The 23,213-nt window shown below is 44.1% G+C and overlaps 1 protein-coding gene across 1 annotated transcript in view; it reads left to right on the top strand.

The window, feature by feature from the left end:
• Positions 1-23,213, top strand: part of SLC22A3 (solute carrier family 22 member 3) — a 913,774-nt gene that overhangs the window by 556,250 nt on the left and 334,311 nt on the right. The window contains exon 5 of the mRNA XM_069607751.1: positions 18,697-18,814. Coding sequence (XP_069463852.1) covers positions 18,697-18,814 — 118 coding nt within the window. The remainder of the gene's footprint in view (positions 1-18,696; positions 18,815-23,213) is intronic.

The following is a 23,213-nucleotide window of genomic DNA, read 5'->3' as shown; positions in this document are numbered from 1 at the left end:
CTTACACATTCATCCTGCAGGTACTGAACCATCACCTGAATCACCTTCCTCTGCATTTCTACTGTATACTGACTATACGTGTCATACACTTCATCTGGCGGTATCGATGAATCCGAGATCCATCGAATCGCATCTTTGGTACAAATTCGTACTTCCTCAGATGCCGATTTACGACACGGAAGGAACCGTTTCTGTACATACATACTGTCGTCTTCATCATCCTCATGCCGTAATCTTTCTCAGTCCCTCCTATACTCAAATAACCTCTCAACATGACCATGTACTATCTCCTCAGTGTCCCTCGAAAGCGCTAAAGTATTTAGATCCCTCACCCCTTGTGGGAGATCCGTATTATGTAATCTACCCCACATTACACATAAATAAGTTCCCAAACCTTCAATAAAAACATTTTTCTCGGGAAAATTGCCCATATTTGATAATGTGGAGAAAACATCAGCTTGATCACCTCTCTCCATACAATGCTTAGCCCATGCAAATAATTCCCGTTTCTTTTCTGCAGAGACAGTATTTCGAGTAACAATCTTTGACCCCGCACCCTGATCAACTTCAGTCAGTACCGAACCACTCGGGAGCGGAGGTGCGGGCAAATTCAATGGGGGTGCGACTATCGGCGCAGGGGGAATGGGTGGTAGAGTAGGTGGAGGAACAACAACTGGAGGAATAGGAACAATAGGTTGTACAGGGGGAACAGGAATAACAGCAGGAATAACAGCAGGAATGGGCAGAGCACCAGGGAGAGGATCATACGGAGGTTGCGCAGAGGCACCAGGCCTGCGTTCGTTTAACAATTTATCAATAAATTCTTCGGAAACATGAAAATCTCTAGAGGGATAGATTTTCTGGATACCGAGTGAGAAAGCCCAATCCATACTCTTGACTGACTCTGAATGTTTTTCCTTATCATATAACAACGCCTTCTCGGCATTCGTTTTATGATGGCGTGCATGTTTTTCCCTACTTTTAAGCTGCTGCAATGCTTCTTTTTTCCAATTCTGCAAAACATCAAATGCTGCAGGTCTGGCCTTTTTCTTTAACAAGACCGATTCTAGGTATTCAATACGGGGGATCTCGAAACTACCATTGATTGGCCACTGCAATTCGGAGGCATGTCTGGTTTGTCTGTGCCAAATATCATTAAATACTATACTTCCAATGCCATGCTTACAGTACATAGTACACACGGGCGACCCCTCCTGTGGTGCCGGGCGGCTAAATTCCAAAGATTGTCGATCGCTGCGGAACAGTGCCCTAAAGCAGCTAGACAATTTCCCAGGCATTTCACAAAAAATTGGTGTTACCTGGTCAATAATTGTGTCTGCAGATACAATACGCCAAATTCAAATTGTCAGGGTTAAATAGAGTCGGGTCACAACTACACCTGACCATACCTAAGGAGGACCGTACGGTTTACCAAAGAACTTACCTAACGAATTTTACCTTGTGTTTGGTGGTTTCGACAAATCTGCCCGCCTCAAAAGTGGACCCTCGTCACGATGCAGTGTCAGACCACACGACTATTGTCCAAGGATCGGATCGTGCAGCGCTGCCGAGGTGTCGCGTCTCGTTCGGTCGGGCCCACAGTATCACACCGTCCGATCCCGGTTCGATAGCCTGCATCAACCTTCAATGATCCGGCATCAATCTTGAGGGTCCCTGTTCGGGCGCCAACTGTGAAAACAGAAGAATAATATGAGGCCGGGAAGCCCAATAAAGAAACACACCAACACAGGTTACAAAGAAACATACAAGTGCTTTATTTCAAGCTACAACAGTTACCAAGTCAATTGACAAACGGATAGCTATTCGGCTCTCAGTATAACATAACGAACTTCAACGAGGGTTCGATGTGTTAGTGAGAGAGCGTACATTGGAATACCCGGGCCTTTTATACAATTTATCCAGCCCTTGGCCAACCCTTTTGCGGGTTAACCATTCTGTAAAATACAATCCTGGTCTTAGGGTTCCTTGCCAGGTCAACCTTTAATATATGCATTTCGATTAGTTTCGCTGATATAAGTAGTACATTTACATATAGGTCAACAGTAGGACAAGGTCTCTGTTCGCGACCCCGACAAGTGGCCTGCAGGCATATTAATTGTTCAGTTGTACAGAGGTCATAACGGCCAGAATCTTATTCAGAATGTCATTTGGCCTCCATTTTGATGTTCAGGGTGACTTCTACATAACAAAAGAACCTAAAATGGCGGCTTAATCCAAGATGGCGGCTTACATTGATTTCTCTAAGGTCAAGACCTTGTCATGGAGTTTGTTCGCGCATGATGTTTAGACAACTTGGAGTAGGCCAATTCACATACAATTATTACGATAGGAGGCATAATATTGTTTCTATTCTGACATACCCATCTTCCTGTCTGTTGTGGATCAAAGGGTCTCTCTGGTTAATTGCGCTCACTGTGGTTCCTGATTAAAGTGGCAGGTCTTCCTTGAAGCTGCGGCAATGCCAGACCTTTGGTCGCCGCCAAACCACATACTCATACCTTCTGAATGGGGTCCCCCCTGTGGGGATGACTACTGTAAATACATAGTCCCAGACATGAAAGGTCACTGCCCTTGATACTGAGAGGTGGAAGCTGGCTGCAGGTTGACATAGTGCATATCAGCGGTTGTTGGGATATTCCTGTGTTTTGTTAGTCCTACGACCAGGCATTCTGTTAGCTCTGATTAATATGCAAAGCTGCCACCAGCAGCTAACAAAGGACAGGGCAGATCCCTGGAGCCTTTGTTAGTTAATTAGGCTGGCCATGGCAGAAGGAAGGTTTATCCTCCCCCCTTCTGAGGTACCTTGATGTACTCTTGGCTGTCATATTCCAACTAAATATGACAGGGCGGGCAGCGCCTGTAGGCTGTGTCCACCCAGAATACATGGGTCTATGCGTATGACGTGAAGTGAGCATAGGAAATTGTGTGCAGATTAGCCCCACACATTTTCAGGAGGTTGATCTACCAGCATTCAATTTCATTTAAAATTTCAAAATAGTGCAGTCGAGCGCACACCCACCATGAGGATGGTCGAATTCCTCACAGGAAGTAAAGTCAAATTGAATTGCATAATATAAATAAAATATCCCTTCTTGTTACTGTTTAACAGCTTAATGGGTAAACGACCTATACTCTTAACTGTCCGAATCGAATATGGACAAGGAGGACTCCGCATTTCAGCCATCTGAAGTCGATTAAACGAGTACAACTGATTCATGCCAGTAATAATACTGCATGTGCTAGTATTATCTTATATAATGGCCATCATCCTTTTTTATTTCCAAAGAGGGCTGCTGGGAGTTGTAGTTCAAGACATTTTTCGACCTGCCGGGAGCACCTTTGAACCCTGTTTAATAATGTCAATGTATGTGATTTTTAGTTTGGTGGTAAGAAAGCTAGGTGCTATCCTGAGCTAATGAATGTTGGGCCAGGAACGGTTATAAGGGAGATCCAAATACCACCCTCATTGGGTTCCTACACTAAAACAGGGGGCAGTCACAGGAATGCTCTCATGCCAGGGACCGCCACAGAAGAAAAGGATGTCATAACCCCTTAAGGTGAATCCTCTGCGAAAGGCTGACACACTACCCAGATTGACACAGGCAATGGCAGCAGGGATTTAAGAAGGAGGAAAGCAACTGTACGCCTGTCCACGGGGTCATTGAAATTTAAGATGGCGGCAGGCCTCTTTCAAACCCCAGGCCATCTCCCACCTAGACCAAATGCACCCCAGCACATGGCCCAATCGCAGAACAACACAACCCTCACTATACAGGTGTAGTCAATCTCTTTATGTACCACCAAACAAAAGGGGGACCTCTACTATAAAAGACAGAAATTCAGTCTGGCAGTGTGGGGAAATGAATAGGAGTTGGCAGAAGTTGGTTGGAGAGGGGTGAGAGAGGAGTTCATTAGTGCTGGGGTTCTGAGGTGCAAATCCTCGAATGTTGCATGATGGTTGTGAGCTCTTCAAGATGGGGCTGTTTTTCAGGATATATTGTAAATATATCATTGCCACATCTTCCTGTTCAGCCATCCACTTTAGAAGGCACATACCTTGAGAGGTGCAAATTCTACTTCTCGGTGCCCAGAGGAGAGTAAATGTTCTGCACCTGCTAGCACAGGGTGCATAGCCAGCCCTCCCGGTGTTGTTTTTTTTGTGGGACTCTGAAAGTCCATCAGCAGCCTCATAAGCATCTATTCTTTCCACATCCACCCTGTCCCTGAGATCAAATGTTCTCTCCTGCTCCCATTCTCTCCTCATATGTCATCGTAGGCAGGTTGACGAAGCCTCTGACTGTTCTCCCACTCAATGCTGCCATTTAGTAACAGTGGCTGATCCAAAACCAAATCCAGCTCTTGCAGTGCTGTGGGCTCTAAAGGCAAGAACATACACAATGTTAATATCATGGTCTCTCACAAATGGGAACCAAACGCTCCCAATGTAAATAGGGAATGAATGAGGCCCTTGTAAAGGAAAGCTCTGTAATGGGAAGAAGATAAGAGGCAGTGCTGTAATACCGTATCAAACCTTTTTGATGTCAACAGTGAAATAATGATATTTAATGGAAATTATTGAAAAGGATGTAATGGGAAGCAGGCAGGACTGTACCCTGGCACAGCTGCAAACCTTTCCAATATAAATAACCATGGAAACATGAATAAAGCAGTGTACAACTTCACAATGTAACAATTTAGCTGGACCACTGAATAGGACCCAATTCATTGCTTTTGGCTCTTTGGAGTCACAATCTCCTGAGGTGTCTCCCATTTCATGACAGTATTTTTAACGGTGGATTATGGAAGAAGGATAGTTGTCTGCATTGTTTGGTCCTGTTAAGCCTGTTGCTCTCTATTTAGAGATTGGTGCCATTGAAAGTGATTGGGTCTTAGCAAATGTGTTCAGAAATAAACCAGCAGAAAAAGTGAACTTGTCAATCTCTCCCTGGAGCTGCAGAGGCTACTGTTGCACCAGAAGTGGTTCTATCATTCAAATGCCTTAGTTTGATCTGTTTGAAGGGTCACCATGCTACGACAGGGTTTATCTTCAGGGAACCAATTCACACCCCCTTATGTCTCCAAATCCCTGGATGGTGCCTGAATGCCTGTGACCAGACAAAGAATGTGTTGAGGGGGCCTCAAGACACCTCCACCAGCATACCCCCAAGATGACAGAAGCCACCCACCGAAACAGCCCCTCAGACCATAACTGAATGACATTGCCAAAGGAATCATGAAGAGGCGACATGGCTGAACACACACATGGAGGCATTAGCCAGGTGCAAAGGAACACACATGAACTGCATGCAGAAACCTAAAAGCAACTACCATAAACAGCCATGAAGATAAAATGGAAGCCACAACTGCATTGAAACAAATGGAAGTCCTTGAGAAGGCTTAAAACACAGGGAAAGGCCTAACACACTGATTTCCCTGAGAAACGCAAAGCAGAGCTGGGAGTGCAGTCACTCTTTGCCAACCGTGCCAAGGATGCTGGGAGAGAGTGTTCAAGTTAGCAGAAGAGATAAAACACATGCAAGGGCTGGGAGCTGAAATTCTTCATAACTGCAAGCAGAGAAACTCAATTTTACGGTCCCCAAACACGTGATCCGAATCTGGGGGACAAGGCCCATTCATTTGAGGCAGACAGAAACTGGTGTACCCATAAGACTGAAGACAGAAGATGCAAAAATGTAACAGGGCATGAAGCTGGAGACTGGAATGTCCTTGCTCAGGGCTAGAGGAGTCAGAAAAGTGGTACCTGTGCAAGCTCTGGGTGTTCTGGGTAACGGAAGATCATGGCAGCATGATGCCTTTGCTTCCAGGGCGGCAGGATGTGGGTGGAGATACGGCATCATGGGAACTCTGCTACAGGAAGTAAACTTTCTTCCAGGCCTGTCCTGTAGCAAATGCAATGGGAGAAATGTGTTTTGGGAATTGATACCAAAGCGGGTTGATACTCATTCATGGATTGGTCAATATTGAATCTTATCAGGAGGCTTGGATGCCACCCACTCCCTGCTAGGAATCATGGATTAGGAACCACCTTTCCTGTTGGTTATTTTGTCAAGCTGTTGACAGTTCTAAGTGCACCAGTATATGCTTACTTCCAGGGCATGCCGCATGCTAGCATAAACTCCACCACGCTCCTTGCTCGTTGTCGGGCAACAGTTCATCTTCTAGTTTCCTTGCCCCCTCGTGTTGCATATGTTCATGGTTAGTGATTACCTTCAATGTTCCTGGTGCACCCGTCCCCAACCCTTGGACCTCGGTTCTATTTCTTTTGGTGCTTTCTTTCTTCCTTCTTCTTGCAGGGATCGAGAGGATCCCTTTGGTTCCCACAGGTGTTTTTTGGGGGAGACTTTCTGCTCATTTCTGGGTCCCATTAAGGAAACGGTCAGGAGCCACATCTTGCAGGTGCCCATGTGAGCTTTTGCCCTTTTAAATGTGTCTCTTACTCCGTATTGATCTTAGTCTGCTTTTGGGCAATACAGACCACTTTGTGACTATTGTTTTTGCCTCCCAGGCTATCCAGCGTTGGCCAGCTTTTCTTTGATGTTTTTCTCCAACACCCTGTCCATTAAATCTGGCCTGATCCCCAGCTGGCATTCAGCATAGCTAGGCAGAAAGTAGAAAACAACTGGTGCTTGAGAACATTGATTCATACAAACAACACATCCTAACATGAAAATTGACACTAAATTATGCTGACGTTTTTTTTTATAAGATGCACCTTTTAGGATACATTACATTTCTTCTAATTTAATACTCTTTGAACAGGCTTTTAAAAGTTACATGGAACTTTTTCACTTGCTCTTTTAACTGATCATTTGGTGAACTTCATTCAGGGCTTTTTGAAAAGTGCTTTCAAATAAATTGTAAAAAGGAAAAGAAAGATGCCATTCACTTTGGTTCTAACCACATAGACAGCTGTAAATAGTGAACTTTGGATGACGGGATTCTGATGTATCTCCTATGACAACCAATAAACAATTTCTCTTTTTCTTGATCAATTCTAAATGACTGGGTTTGGGATAAAATTGACACAGACTGTTGAAACTTAAGTGACTTGCTTGTAATACCTTCATACAGCATCGAGAAATATAACCACAAGTGAACAATGTGCGGGAAAGAATGTGAAGATGCGGCCAACACAGGTTCGATCCCCGGTCCGCGCTTAGAAACCTCTAGGTATTAAGCACATTATAAATAACCTATCATATCATATCATTACTGGATTAAACCACAAATCAAGATTGTGGATTTTTGAGGGGACAAGTTATATAGAAGGTCAATGGAAACAAAGGGCATGTGATGTTATGTTATATGGCATTTGTATAGCGTTTACTGCCATTAGTATGGCATCAAAGCTTTGTGGGGATAAACGCCCTTCGGAAGAACTTAGTCAGAGATGTGAGAGGTGAGGAGAGGATTTCTAAAATGCATGTGTGCATTTTTTGCCGGCAGGAAAGTGGGTATGGAGGGGTTCGTACCCGTAGTTATCAATGTGAGAGTGTGGTTTCCGCGACAGATTGTCAATAGAGTGTGAGCCAGAAGGGTCAGATTATGTAAACGGCTGGTCTGTATTTTTGTGTGGGTCTCAGCTGTCTTCAATTGGTGAAGGTGATGTGTGTTTGCACGCGTGTAGTCGAGTACTGTTTATTGAGAAGTGTGATGTTTCGTGGGCTGTGCCCCGGCAAGTTTGGCAATGCAAGTAGCAGCAAAATTCAGCTGGGAAGCCCACACGCCGGGCCCCAAGGAATGAAAGGCAAGCATGACAATGCAAAACAGCGGCAAAAATCAATTGCGAAACCCACACTCTGGACCCCAAGGGAAGAAAGGCAAGTATGGCAATGCAAAACAGCAGCAACATCAATGCAAATCCAATTGAGAAATGAGAACGTAGTCTAGTGGAACACAACAACAGCGGGGGTCACAATGTAAACCGTAAAGCAATGACGAAGTCTCCTACCTAGGTGTTTCTGCAGCGAACCAGAGCAGTATCTGGTGGCGGTGGGGCTGGGGCGCTAGGACGATCAGGCAGATGGGGATGGTAGGCACCCAAAGAAAAGCACCCTTTGCTTGCGCCCTTCACCGGCTGCCTGGGCAAGGCTGCCCGGGCAGGTTCGGTTTTCTCAGTGCTTCCCTTCCACGTGGATCTCGTGGCCCGTGATGGCCACCAAACAGGGCTAGGTCGGCACTGAGAAGCAATGCAAGGGGAGGCAGCAAGAGAAGGGCCGTGGGGAAGATTCTCTTTGTTGTTGTGGGGTGGAAAGGGATTGAAAAGGATGTATAAGAAAGTAACCCTCTACACGGAAGAAGTGTTAGATGCTCTGCACAACGCACAGCTCAGATGGGCAGAAAGGAATGACCATCCATCAAGCTATTAGAATTCATTGAGTGAGTACAATCTCTAGTGACTGTGTTTGGCCTAAGCAAGCCAGAACGGAAAAAAAAACGTATTTTTATATTCTATAATCTTAATTCTAATTTTGGATTGTGCTTTTTATGACCATTATGAAATTGATACTAATAATATATGCACATTAAAAACACATTTAAAATGAATCCTTAAGTTTGGAACATCAAATGTTTATTTAGTATGTAATAGAACTCTAGTCAGACCACATGTAAATACACTGTTGTTATTAAATCTATTGGAGACCAGGACAATCTTGTGGGTTTGGGTACCTACATTCATTGCTGATGTTAATATAAGGTACAGTAATGAAAACACCCGCCCAAAACCTCTCCCGAAAGGGTAGTAAACAGTTTTCAGGGGCAAAGGGTGGTCTTGAAAGCAGATGATCACTAGTATGACAGGAAGTGCCTCAAAGTACGTCAGCCTGCGAGGTAAGGAAAAAAGGGTGAAAAAGCTGCTTTTTCTGGAGGAGAACCCCAGAATCCTGAATATGAGAGGCATTACCTCTGGAAAGGGCATTTAGTTCTTTTGAAGCTGCCGACCCATGTTGAACCATGATCAAGCTACAAGACAGCTTCATGAATCTGATTGCCTTCTGACCTTGTACGATTGCTGCTCTTATTGAAGCTACCCAAGAAAGCCAGTCATGCTACCTTGATCGATGTCATCATCCCTGTGATTGAGAATCTTGAAGCCGCCCGTCAACCTTAGGACATCTGGACAGAACCTTCGGTTGCATGTTGAAAATGTGAGAAGTGTCTAGAAAACATGCTCTACAAAGACCAAAGTAGAGAACTTGTGTGCAAGTTGTTAGTCCCAGGCATAAACAGACATCATGGTCTTACCTTGGGCCCTAAGTACTAGGGAGATTCCCATATTCATAGCTTGCCAAAAGACAATTCACCCACTGTTTTGTGCTTTTTACTTTTTAAACCATGTATCTGGTGGACACTTCAAAGATTATTTGACCACAATATCAGCATATGTATTCAATATTCACTTTCTGTGGAGCTCATTTTCGATTAGGGCATAATGTTAATGGAAGGCGTAAAAGCCTTCAGTAAGGCTTTTACACCTTTCATTCATGCTACACCACATTGTCAATCCTTTGTATGGCCCAGAGGAGAGGTAGAACAAACTGGCGTTTCCACCAACTTCATTCCTCTCTGCCATACAAATGCTCCAGCATTTACACCAGCATGGATTTTCATGCCAGTGCAAATGCTGGAGATCCCTATGGTGTCCACCAAATTATGCTCGAGCATGAAGAAGGCGAATCATGGAACGCAACATGTACAATTGCAATTAAATGCTGCCCGACATACTTGCATGTCAGGCAGCATTTAATTGTAATTGTGAACGCTGCTTACCATGCTTTTCATGCCAAGCAGTGTTCACAATTCCAATTAAGCGCTGCATGGCATTCGAGTATGCCAGGCAGCGTTTGTTCATTTGCACAGCAGAGTGCAAATGTGCAGGGTAAAAGGCGGTGTACATGCATGTACACCTCCTTTTACCTTGCACTGTGCTGGGCACATGATGAAAATCAGGTCCCTGCCATCAAATATCGAATTGGAGCAACATGAGCTCCTATGTGTTCATTATTGCAGGAGTGGGTTTTAGTGTGTTTCACCATAATATGTATTTTGATTTGAAAGAACCTTGCTTGGGCGTTACATTGATTTTGGTACTTGCTGCATTATTGTTACGTTGCACCGTGTGCTGCTGATCTACATGTCTGAAGAGTATAGTCTGCTCTTGGCCCATGATACCAAGATGGAGGCAAAGGGATTGTTGCATCTGCTTTTGCTTATTTAGCCCTTATGACTTAAACAGCTCTGAGCACAGTTGTGTTAGATAGCAGATAGAAGCCTTTACCGACCCCCCTGTTCTTCTGGAGAGAACAGGAGTTCATCACACTGGTGGCAGATGTGGAATTTAGTTGTGAGCTACTGCCACATCTTAGTCCGCCAAAATATAACAACTGAGCAAACAATGTTTAAAGCATTGGTTCCGGCTTTTTTTAGAATGTGAACTTGACATGGCTACCATGAAGTGCATGAAACATGCAGCACTGTGGGATCTAATCCAGGACTAGAAATGTCCTGGTGGACTCAGTAGGAAAGTGTAATAGGAGGAGGAAAATAAGGAATTTCACTTCTGAGCAGAGTTCATGTGCATTGTTGATGTAGTGTACCGTATAGTAATAGTGTGTTTTTAAAATGTCCGAGGCTCTCACCAGTGAACATGGAGAATTGAGAGTTGCTTGCAGAAGACTGAACTGAGACAGGTGGGGGCTTCACAGTCATGTCATTCACAGACAAAACATCCATTACCCTTGAGCTTTTCAAAAGGATGTTCTTTTGGAATGGAAGACACCTGTCCACTGAACAGCGACCAAAACACCTGGGAAATGTCCATGTCTGTGGTGGCATCTGAAGCCAGGACCAGAACACATGGTCATCTTTGAAGGTATGATGGATACCGTCTTCTACAAAGATAACATTGTCTGTGAAAGGCTGGAGCAGCATGTGAAAATGTGTTATGTCAAGGACACCTGACAACCTCACATGATTGTGGACAAAACATTCCTCAGCTGTGGCATTCATGGGGAGCTTGGCGTTTTGGTTGGTCCGAATTCTGCCTCAGTCACCATGTCTACATCCGTTCAAAATAGTATTGTCGCAGCTAAATAGTTCACAAACATGGCTGAGCTCTTGGATGGCATCAAAACGTTTTAGTCTGAGGTACTTTCTAAGGACATTTACTACGGGACATTTGGCAATGGTGATTCTTGCACCCACCCACCGCTGTTTAAGGCTGGTTGCCTCCTGCTCTCCATGTCATTCTCTCTCTCCGTCTCCTCCTTTTTCTCTCTCTCTCTCCGATTCTTTCTCAGTTTCTCTCTCCAATCTCTTCCACTATTTTAATGGTCTATGTGGCACATTTCTATCTGAGGATTTGTTGCTATGTCCAATTTTCTTTTTCAAATAACCCAATAGGCCCATGAGGGTATCACCACATAATTTCAGGGCAAAAAATGCCGAACACAAAAATGCCGAATTTCAAAGTGCACATACCGATGCAATTATATGGGAGGGGTAGGTTGGGGTAATACAAAATATAAGGGGAGTATGTGGCGGTCTCCCCCCGCATATAATTGCGGTGACATGTGGGAAAAAATAATCAACATTTTCATGTTAGACATTTTCTCAAATGAAAAGTTTACTCCTGTTTGATTCTTCCCGCTGGTGCGGAGAAGGCAGTGGGAAAATAATATAAATACAACAAATGCTCCCAGGGTTCAAGAAGGGTGCACTTTCGGGGAGATTAAAAAAGGTCAGAAGTTAAAGATCTGCAGCCCACATTAGGCTCTCATAGGGGAATATTTAGTTCTGAGATGCCAGGGAGCTGTGCTTCCTCGATCCTTTTTTTCTTAAACACTCCAGATGTGGCACATCAGCCTCTCCCTGCTGCTACTGGAAAGGAGGCAAGTTTGAGGATGGGGCACAGAACAATTACCTCCACACCCCGCTTACTCGTCACAGTACTTACTACTGAGGTCCCAACCTCCCATGCCATGAACCCGTTCCGGCTGTTGTTTACTACCCGTATGCCATTCGCTTTCCACCGAGAGAATCCACTCCCAGCCTCTCAGTGAAGAGGGGAAAGACATCTGGGCAATAATGAAAAGGTGGAATAGGCTCCAGGCAAGGTAGGCCGGGACCTCAGAAGTTAGTAATTTGACAAGGAAGAGTAGGACTAGGAGTAATGATTATCGTTAAGAAATCGGCCCATTAGTAGTCTTCCTGTCTGGAGGCTGACTCCGGAATGTGGTTTCCATCACCGTAGTCCCATTCTTCCTCTCTTTTCGTTTTCTACCAAGAGCACCCAACAGATGCAGGTTCCCCTGTGGCGCTGTTCTTGGTTTTATCTTTTTTTTGTTCATCCGTGATTCAACATGGTCTTCCCTGGAAATGCGGGGCTGCATTCAGTTTTGCTCTTCCCTATACGGCCAGGAATCAACAGCGGCTCCAACCTTAATCGGGGGGGGGGGCAGGGCGTTGTCCCTCACTCGCACAGTGGCCAAAGAAACAGCGGCACTATCCTCCTTATGCTTATCCGATCGCTGTGGATGAAGACACACAGAGGTCCAGCTTTTTGGTTCCTTTCACCTGGGCTGCATTAGTACCTGCGGCCCAGGACTTAAACAAATGGTTCTTTTGGGGTTTTTGTGTCATTTTCACATGGGAGGGAACAGCATGGTAGTTCCACAGCCCACTGAAGTGCCCCTATGAGAGATAACATTATTTTCTCACCTCACATGGGTCGCACTTTCCATTGCAGGTGAAGAGGCCTGAAACAGGCCTTGGGCATACTTATATCCTTCTGAGGGGGCTGACAGGGGCACCAGCTCTCTCAAACACTATTTGTTTTTTGAAAAATGGCACCGTTCCCTGCAGTGATCCGTTTTCTTTCTTGTCCAGCGGTAGCAGGATTCAGGTAGCCTGCCATAGGATGCTTAGCAGCGGAAGTAATAACACATAAACAGGCCTGGCCAGGATATGAACATGGTTGTCTAGCAACCAGTGAGATGCAGGGAGCAGAGCCTGTGAGGTGCCACTCAGCTTGCAGAGTGGAATCCAGAACATGAATTTATATATGTTGAAAATCATGGACGCTCTTGCCTTATTCTACCTGCGTAGATGGTCTGGGCTACAGAAACTCATATGGTGTGAGATTTAGGGTTTAAGGACAACATCTGTGTCATGGTATTTGTGCCAATGGTTTATGTAATATTGAAATTAAAGTTTGCTGCAAAGGTTCCTAAGCCCACTGAAGAGGGATGGGGAAGCTTAGCACCCCTCCCCCTCCTACTAAATTCATGACGAGGACATTCTATTTCGGACTAATTCCAAATGGACACATGATTGACAAATATGTCGAGAGATATCCCCTCAGGCAGCCATACCGCCTGAGGCATGTACAGACCTATCCATCTGTGGATGAAGAGCCACAGGTCATGAGTTACGATACCTGCATGGACAGCTTAGACTAAACACCAAGAAGCCATGTTGCTGACGTCATTAGAGACACCACGACATAGCAAAGTTAGACATGAAGCACACATGCCATCCTCACTTCGGGACACAAACACGCACTCGAACACATGAAGAACAAGTGCTTACAGTTCTATAGTCAGAGGACAGATACATACATATAAATACTGTCATTGCTTTTATTTGTTTTACCATTAGACAAACGGAGCAAAGCAGAAACCGCAAGAGACAAGAATTCCTGAGCACAGCTTGCAGATGCTTACCTGCAATTAACCCTATGGAACTGCAGGAGCACATATTGGACCTGACAGAGCCAATTGTGACTAACCTATGGAAACATAATATAGCTTGGACTCCTTAGAACCACATTATAAGGTTTAGGAAAATTACAGCAGGCCACGAGCCTCAGAACAAGGGACGAGCGGAGCTGACTCAGCTCAACCAGAGAGCAAGACATGTGAGACAGGACCTGCAGCCAAGGCCAACAGATACAGATAACATTCCAATCCACACATGACAAAGGGGCCACCTGCAGAAAAGCCCAATAAATCCTCATAATTCAGAGCTGCACAGCTCAAATTCGTGGTCTCTGAACATGTGGCATGGCAGAGGCAGACAATGGACAGCAATCAGAGGTGGGAAAGGAGAGCTGGTCTCAGGCTCCCAGACGCGAGTATGCAACAACGTGCCCCAAGTGTTGCGCCGATCAGGAGAGCACTCTCATGAGCTACGGTGGTGGCCACAAGCTACAATGCAGACATGTAGTCATTCTTGTTACCATGAAGATGTACACAGAGAGCTGAGAACCCTTATGGGTCCCAGGCCAGGGGAACGTCAGCTCTAGCAAATCACAGTTTAGTACCCTAGGGGTGGGTAGCAACGGGCAAGAACCAATGGTACATCCACCACACTGCAACAATGTTATAGATAGTGACTTAGGGATGGGACCAGACTAGTCACATGACATGCGAGAGCCAGTAGAGTAACATCTATATAGTCCACTATAGGTAGTATAATACTCAGTACCCAATCGTTTGGCCGTATAGGTTTCCTGGAGAAGGGCCCAGGTTGTGACATCATGAGGATAGTAATAGCGGCCTTTGAGACGAGGGAGAGTGTGATGTGCATGCATTCCTCCTGTTCCTGTGCTGATCCCTGTTGGTTTTGCTTGTAATAAACCACAGTTTGAACTTGCCACTGACTGAGTCCTCCGTGTATCCTGGGGGAGGGTTTTGGCGTCTCCAAAGTCTGCGGACTTCCAGTGACCCTCTGGCATACCTGGGAGTTCGTCCCAACACTACTAGATCTCTGTCAGTAAGTCACCTTTAGTTTTGAAGTTTCATTTTATGTTATAATAAACCTCAGTAAGTATTTCTGTAAAATAAAAAATAAAATGCTCTCAGGCATGTGCACTCTGTTGATCATGGCCACTTTGTGCGATGAGCAGACGTGTCATCACCAACCCTTCTGCACATTTCTTTTTTTCAGGAAGTCAGTGGTGTACATCAGTGCTGCTCCATATGCACGACCGTGCACCAAACAGGGATGTAAACACACAATTCCATTTTTAAGGAAACCTGACATGGGGTACTTCCGAAATGCTGCATATTGTATGTGGGGCACAGTTTTACCACATTAAAAGCAGAAAAGCATATTCTGTGCAAGCCTTTCAGGAGATCTCATGCTGGAACAGTGATCATCATCTGGGTGTTCCTGTAAGGAACAGCGCTGAACCCTGATGACTTCCTTGGTCTCAGAAAGATCAAAAATCCTCCAGTGCCAGGTCAGAGCTTTTCCCCGAAAGTTGAAGCTGACCCAGATTTTTCTTTGTCCTGACATTGAGGGCTGAAGTCTGAGAGCAGGCCTTGAAACACTTGGAAATTGTAGGCTCCTAAAACCGGGATCATGTTATGCCCATTCCAAAGACGTCTCTGCATTCAACGTGTTGAAGTCATAGATACAGTGTTACTGTTGGCTCTGTAAACAGCGTACGAGAAGAGGGCGAATATTAGTAGCTTTTGGTGGAGTTTGTGGGGAATCCCATTTTAATCAATGGAGAGGAGTAGGTCTTTGCAGGTGAACAAAGGATTTGCTTGGAAGGCACAGATTGTTGGGATAGATGCAAACAGATCAGGCAGGTGAAAGTGAGGGTGACTTGAAAAGTATGGTCCTTGAGGATAAACAAAAAACATATTCAGCTGAGTTGGGGCAAAGAATACATGCATACAGTACTGTACCACCTGATGAATCCCCTAAAAGGCACTCGCAGGATGTAATAATTAATAATACTGGAAGTGACAGGAAAGAGACCCGCCATACAGCACAGTCATTTACACTCTGTGATGGAGGGACTGTGTTCTTCTTCTGAAGCACTGTAATGTGTTTGGATTTTGGGGTGATTTTCTACTTCTTAAGTCATTCCCTTTTCACGGAAGGTACCTCACACCTCCCTCTGGTCTATCGAGGAACTTCAGCTATTTACGTGGCATGTTCTGTCTAGCGTAGAATGTATTGTCCTCCATGTGGAACCCAGTGCTGTGAACAGGTTGGGTACCAGAACATTCTGTGCTAAGACTTGAACCTGCAGTAATTGTGACACTTAGAATCGGTCGCTCTTTTTGTAGGCACTGCAAGGGCCACTGTCTTCTTTTTGCAACACTGGCCCGCCATGGGGGTTCACTTTTCCTACAGGGAAGTCATTCGTGTCTACTTGGGAAGCAGTGCAATCACAAAGTCCCCTTGATGACAACAATAGTGCAGCTGTGCGTAAAGGTGAGAAGTAACGGGAAGGGGAACCCAAGGAAAGCGGTGGCTTTTACAGACGGTGCGCTGAAGCAAGGATTATGCATCTTACAATGCCCTATTATGGTGGAGTTCACCTTGAAGGCATAGATTAAAACTTTTCAGGGCAGCCATTCCTGTCTTTAATTACTGTCGGCAAGGGGATGAAAAGCAGCATCTACACACGCTACCACCAGCACTATAGAGCAGGTCACTAGGGTGAAGACAGACATGAAATTAAGAGATTGGTGGAGTTATTGTACAAGACCTAGTAGATATGGGCTGTAGGTCAAAGGATCGACAACCAAAGGGTCGAATGGCCAAAGGATCGACACCAAAGGACTGAAAACCAAAGGATCGATTTATTTTTATTTTTATTTTTTACTTTTTTTTATGTTTTTTGGGGGGGTCCCCCCAAAGCCCTGTTTTTTTACTAAAAAACATTTTTATTACCTATACGAAAACCAAAAAAATATATAATTTAAAAAAAAATTCGATCCTTTGTCCTGTCGACCCTTTGGTGTCTATCCTTTGTCCTGTCAACCCTTTTTTTTCGATCCTTTGACAAGACACCGTAGATATGACCTCCCATTACCTTGGAGTTGCAGATGTGCCTACTTAATACACAAAGAATTATAATATAGCGCTAAGACCCGATCAGCGGAGGTACTTTTAAACTTTAGTATTTCTTTTTGTATGTGTTTAATAGAAGGTTGCTATTTGTACAGTAGTTGGTAGTTTGTGGTAAAGCTAATGCATTTTGTAAGTGGCTTTCACTTCCAAAATATTTTCTCTGGATATGCTCTATTTCTCTGAATAGTTGTTTGACTGTACCATGTAGAAGATTGCTATTTAAATTGACTAGTGCTAAAGTAGGACTTCACGCATAGTAGAGTTTATGGACCAGATTTGTATACTTACCAGCCAGAGAGAGTCTGCAGGCCTTTAGGAACTTAGATGTCCAATCCAGAAACCCAGGGTGTTTAAAAAAAGTATTTTCATTCAATGACCCGGACACGCGTGGCATCCCATTTAGTGAATGAAAATTCTGTGGCAAAATGGCGCGATAGATGTGGAGGGTGGTGCTCCATACGGCGCCCCGCCTCCATTTCCATGGTGACCACATAGCGATAGCCACAGCGCGGCGGCGAAAGGGCCGTCTCCCGCGCTGCCGGCAAAGAAAAGAGGTATGTGGGTTTAGATGGTGGGGAAGCAAAAAATAAAAGCGAGGGGCGGTCACGGGGAAGATAGCGCTGCAGCTCAGAGGAAGCAGCCTCCAGGTTCCATGGAACGTAGGCTGAGATCAGCAGTTTCGGCTTGGGATCCAAGGAACCTGATTGGCTACGCCCCTGTCAGCGTGCTAATTATTAACAACAGCCAGAGAGGCAGAGTAGAACAAAATCTATAGAAAAGAGCATTGGTCATCTAGTGGAGGCTGAACGGTGGAGTCAGTTTAACCTATAGAGGGACTACAGTGTCTGAGTTTGCCGTTCACTATGAGCACTGGTTGGCTAGGAGGGAACAAACTAGGTACCTGGTCAGTCTACGAGATTAGGTCTCAGCTTGTTGCCCAAGACCATCAACAGCCAGCCCGAATCTGTGGTTAAGGTTTTAAGCACCTAATGTATAGTGTTTATACTTGAATCAATATCATGAATGTATAGAGCTTTACTGTAATTAGGCCAAAGCATGGATGTTCAGTCCCTGTTGAATGTCAAGGAGAAACCTATTGGCAACACAATGGACAGTGTCTTACACGGGATGGGGGAGGCAATCGTTGCTATATAATATATAAAATAGCCATTTGGATGGGGAAAAAAGAGGTATGCATCAAAATGTTGCTCTCACTTACAGCGCTTGTAGCTTTTCCTGAATTGTGAATCACATTAAAAATTCTAATATTCGCTTACTTGCAATGCTGTGACTTAGGTGCGTTTTTCCCATCTAATGTAATTTTCCATGCAGATTTTCTTTTCACCAATTTGTAAATTTGTAAGATAATTTATTTTTTTGGGGAAAACTTTTAGAGCAAGAGTGTAATAATCGCTAGCCAAAATCTAACCGATTTGTGTTTGTCGGAGTTGAATTCGACCAGAAGAATTGAGGACATTGCCAAAGGCATTGCGACAGTTCCCTCCCTTGAGTTTTGCCTGCATTTCCTGACACCTCATTTTGCATTAAGTGTTTAGCTGGAATGCATCACTCTTGAGGCTTTTACGTATGTGACAGGCTACAGGGGTCACATGGGGCGGTGGTTACTTCTTTTGAGGACATTTTAGGGAGACTTTGGGTTTGAGGGAGTAGAGAAAAGTAAAGAAGGCTGAAGCAAACTTGTTTGATGGGATCATTTTGCTTCATTTTTATTCGGCAACAGGAACACTCTTGTAAAGGCTTCTCTCGTTGTTCTTCCAGGTTGGTCCCGGAATCGCCACGATGGCTGCTGACGAGAAAAAAGAAGGACAAAGCCATGAAGATTATGTGCACCATTGCTAACCACAATGGGAAATACCTGGCAGACACCTACAAAGAGGTACCTTTTCTGTTTCAACTATGTGCTCTACTGTGATATGAAGCACAAGCCTTTGAGTAAACATTCTTTTGCATGTGCCTAACTAAAGCAATGTGCAAATTAGCATGAGGACTTTGAGGGCTCACCTGCCACCACTGCCCTGAATGAATTCCTCTTATCCTGCCCTTGCATCGTGCGTGGAACATTTCTAGGTTTGTGGCCCCTCTCACATTCACCCCCAGAGGGGAATCTTGGCACTATTGACAGATATCAGATGTTTATTGTTACCTGACTTAATGGTACTCATTTTATCGACCTAGGAAGGATGAAAAGCTGAGTGCACCTGCTGGGATTCAAACCTGCGACCAGGATGTCAGACAAAGGACCCTGTAGTGAATGCATTAGTCCACTGAGCCACAGATGCAGCTATAAACAAGGGAACTGTTGAGCCACCACTACCCCTCCAGAACCTACCTGGCTCTAGAGTGTATCGGAATATGCATGTGCCCTTTGCAATTCTGCATGGGCACAGCTCCAATGACTACTGAGGCACATACAATGTGGCTAGAATTCTAGTTTTCCCCATAAGGGGTGGTGAAGGGCTAGTGTCAGTGCAACAAGTGGCTTAATGTGAGCTTAAAAAAGCCTTTGACATATGCTTCAAGAATTGGATTGCATTATGTTCTCATTCATGAAATGTGACCCTCAATTCACCAGCTGTGGAAAGCTGGGGAGGGGCGGGGTACTCTATGGAAACCCTGGGACTGTGGCGCTGCGCCCGCGCGCAGTGAGATAAGCATTACTTGTGAACTTGCCTGTGACTCGCCAGCTGGGCCGGCCGCAAGGCCCTCCCTCACTGGCAGGCAGAGCTGATATTTTTCATCCAATTAGGATGGAGGCCAATGGCTTCTTCACGCAGAAGACGCTAATAGACACAGTTTCATTTATAAACCCCAGACAGGGTTGCCCTTGCTGTGCAGGGTGCCCTTTTAGAGTTGCACAGTGTGAGCACTTTGTCGGCATGTGTGGACAACATTAAAGGCCCGTTGCCATGGAAAATACTTCAGGACTAAAAAGGAATGAGGGCATTCTGGTTCGGGGCATTTGGGGAAACGATGCAAAGCCAATTCAAATCTACTAATTTGCATTTCTCAACTCTATCTCTTCCAGACCTGTTAGATATTTTAGCACGCGCTTTCCTAGCTCATCACTTTTTGTCTTTATTATATTTTCTTCAGTCAGATAAATTCATATCACAGCACAACAGAAACGCTGTGGGAGCCCATTATGAGGATTATCTTTCTTTTTTTAAATAAATTAACAACGAAACATCATAAACTAACAATATTTATTGCCCGCGTGCTCTGAAATATATTGTAAAATCCAAATGAAAAAATATTAAAAACTTCTTTAGAAAACACTTATGCAATGGGAGTGTGCACTGACACGCCACTTATGAACACTACACAATGGAAACGACAACATGACAAGGCATGAAGTAAATTGGAAGCACTATCGAGACAATGGTCGTCATAAGCACTAAAAGGCCACCAAAATGAGTTTGGTGATAATTTGGAGGATTCACCTCCAAATCCACCATGAATTACCACCGGCAGAATTACCACTGGCGGAAATACCACTGCAGTAATTCTGTTGAAATCTCCTACGGAGTCCAATAAACTGCAATTAAATGGGGATTAACACCGCCACCAATGATTGTAATCCGGCGGTAATACTGCTGGCAGTACCAGTATTACAGTGCAGGGGAATCTCGGCGGATTTACTCCCAAGATACCACCAAACTCGCGATGAGCCCATATGTACTGTTTGACTGGCATGCCGCACCCTTCATCCCCGTAGTTCACTAAACTACCCGACATTTCCCTGTAAGATATCTGGCACGCGACCTCCTCATTCTGCAACTTTTCCTGTCTGATAAGCAACTGTAACCTATGACCCGGTCATGTATCGCTAATTTATGAGAAGTTTTCAAAATTCGCAGAGCTTGTTCCTTGTCCAGCACAAAGGCACGCATCCATCAATCTGCTTTATATGTTTAACTGCATTTGATGGCAATCCCCTCCCCTAACTCTTCCATCTCTCTGGTTCTTCACAAGATGGGCATCAATGATGCATTGCCTCTGTGTGTCCTGCCCAACAGACCAGGGTGCTTCCTAAGCCGTAGAGAGAGGCGTGGGGGCAGCGCGCTTCAGCCAACGCTGCTTGTGTTTGTATTTGTATTTATTGAAGATTGGGCTTTTGTTTTGACCGGAAATGATGTACTTAGTAACAATACAGGAGAAAGAGCCAGTCCCGGTTTAGGGTGCCTTTACAATGGCTAGAGCGTACCCAGGGAGGAGGAGCCGGTTTTTGAGGGGGACAGTTAATGGGTTACAGAAAACTGTGACATGGGCAAGGAAGCAGATAAGGCTAGTGCTTTACAATGATCCTAGGGCCACCATAAATAATGCAGTACATGTTCACATACATGCAGCTAAGCATGTGGATGGGTTATTGTGGTCGGGGTAGATGTTGAACACGTGAGGCACAGGAGAGGGCTTAGGTTTAGTACAGCGTGATGCTAATGAAATAAATATAAATTGGATCAGCCTATCTCATACGTGCCCGTCACATGCGTAGCAGCATTTGCCAAACTCTCACATTTCTTTTAGTATGGTTCATTTCTCCATCTTCTTTATGCTCCCAAGAGGCCTGTTTTCCTGCTGCTGAAGTCTTTATTTATCCGTCAGCCTCTTTCCTTCTTTTCCTTCTTCGCTTCATCAGGGCTCACCAATCCGTATATTTTCCCTCTCTGTTCCGCTCGCTTATGCTACTAGTTCCAGAAAACCCGATGTGAGATCTATGCCTTTCTTTGTTCCTCATTAGTTAGAAGATACTGCATTAATAATACATAATTTATTAGTCTGGCAATGCAGTACTCTTTTCCAAAAGGTGTGAGTTTTTTTTAACATTATCACTGATTTCAATCGGGTTACAATGTTTATACACAGTAATGAAAAATTGACTGACAGGTAAGATGTTTTTTAGTGACTTAGCTCCTCGGCACCTTGTGTATATGCGTGCATAGAATGTGTTATATGTAACACAACTATTTCTGCATAAGGTTTAAACACCATCTTGTATTTGTTTTATCGGATCACTGTTTAATCCCCACTTAGATCCAGGTTCAATATCACATTATTTTAAAATACAGTTCAGTCGATCAGTCCATTAACTTTATTCTGGGATCAACATAAAACCCTACAAAGTTAAATACAAAATACTAGTATGTACAATATAACGATTTCAATTAATATCAGGACAAAACATAGAATAGAAACGTTTCTGCAGTAAATTTAAATCCCACAAATAGATATTAAGTATAAAACATCAATAAAAGTAAAATACCTTAGATATCATCTCTTATTTTTAATATACAATGCACATTGCAAAAATATAGACAAAACTGAAGCCAGCGGAGTAGAATCAGCCCACGGAAGGTGCGTAATTGGAAATTTCCTAGCGAGATGTAGTCATTACAAAAGAGCACAACGCGAAATGTAGCCTCAAAAGGACAACACGGGCAAAAGCTCTCTTCAAACGTGGAAACCTCACATCTTCCTCTGTCATCGTAAAGATTTAATGAATCTAAGCATTCACAAATTAGCAATATTCATTGTTTTTAGGTATGTAAACTAGTCCAACTAGTGTGCCAATCACTCACCTAGAACCAGAATGTCTAGATATAAATTGCTGGTTTCTTCAATTTCTTTTGAGATCTTGTTGACTTGTATAAATCCTTGAATTCCGTTCTTCAGGCATCCACTAACTTCTTGTCTGGGTCAGCCATTAAATTGCAAGTAACTGAAGTTGCTACCTTTCTAAGATAATTTTCTACAGCCAGTACCCAGCGTATTTTAAGCGCTCTTTAACCAGACATACCATAACCTAATTTTTGGGTTGCAGCCTATCGATAAGCAGGGGAGACTTGGTGCGCATCGAAAACAATCTTCCAGAAATGGCAAATCCTGTTCTCTATAATACAGAGCTTATTTTGTTAATGAGCCTTGTCTCTATTATGACTCTATCTGTCAAAAAACCACCTTAAGTTCCATCTCCCACCTGCAAAGCTGTTAAATAGTAAGCTGTATAAAAACAAGGTCGGGATCCTCCTGCTTCTAAGTGCTGTAATGATAACTGTTGTTATTATCCAAATGAATGGTGCGCAATGTATCGCCCTCAGAAGGATGAAATGCTGAGTCGGCCATGATGACATTCAAACTTGTTAAGTGCAGATTGCCCCATTTGAGAGGCAAGCCATCCCTTGTTCACCCATCTTCTTAATGAGCGATTTTTCTTTTACGCACTTCTTCCAGTTCAACCCGATCCAACAAATGTTCATGGTTAGCTCATTGCAAAC

The sequence above is a fragment of the Ambystoma mexicanum genome, chromosome 4q, assembly GCF_040938575.1.
Source record: "Ambystoma mexicanum isolate Mex_15411 chromosome 4q, UKY_AmexF1_1, whole genome shotgun sequence".
Taxonomy (NCBI): Eukaryota; Metazoa; Chordata; class Amphibia; order Caudata; family Ambystomatidae; genus Ambystoma; species Ambystoma mexicanum.
Note: the sequence above shows the minus strand (reverse complement) of the source record. Positions and strands in the feature narration are given on the sequence as shown.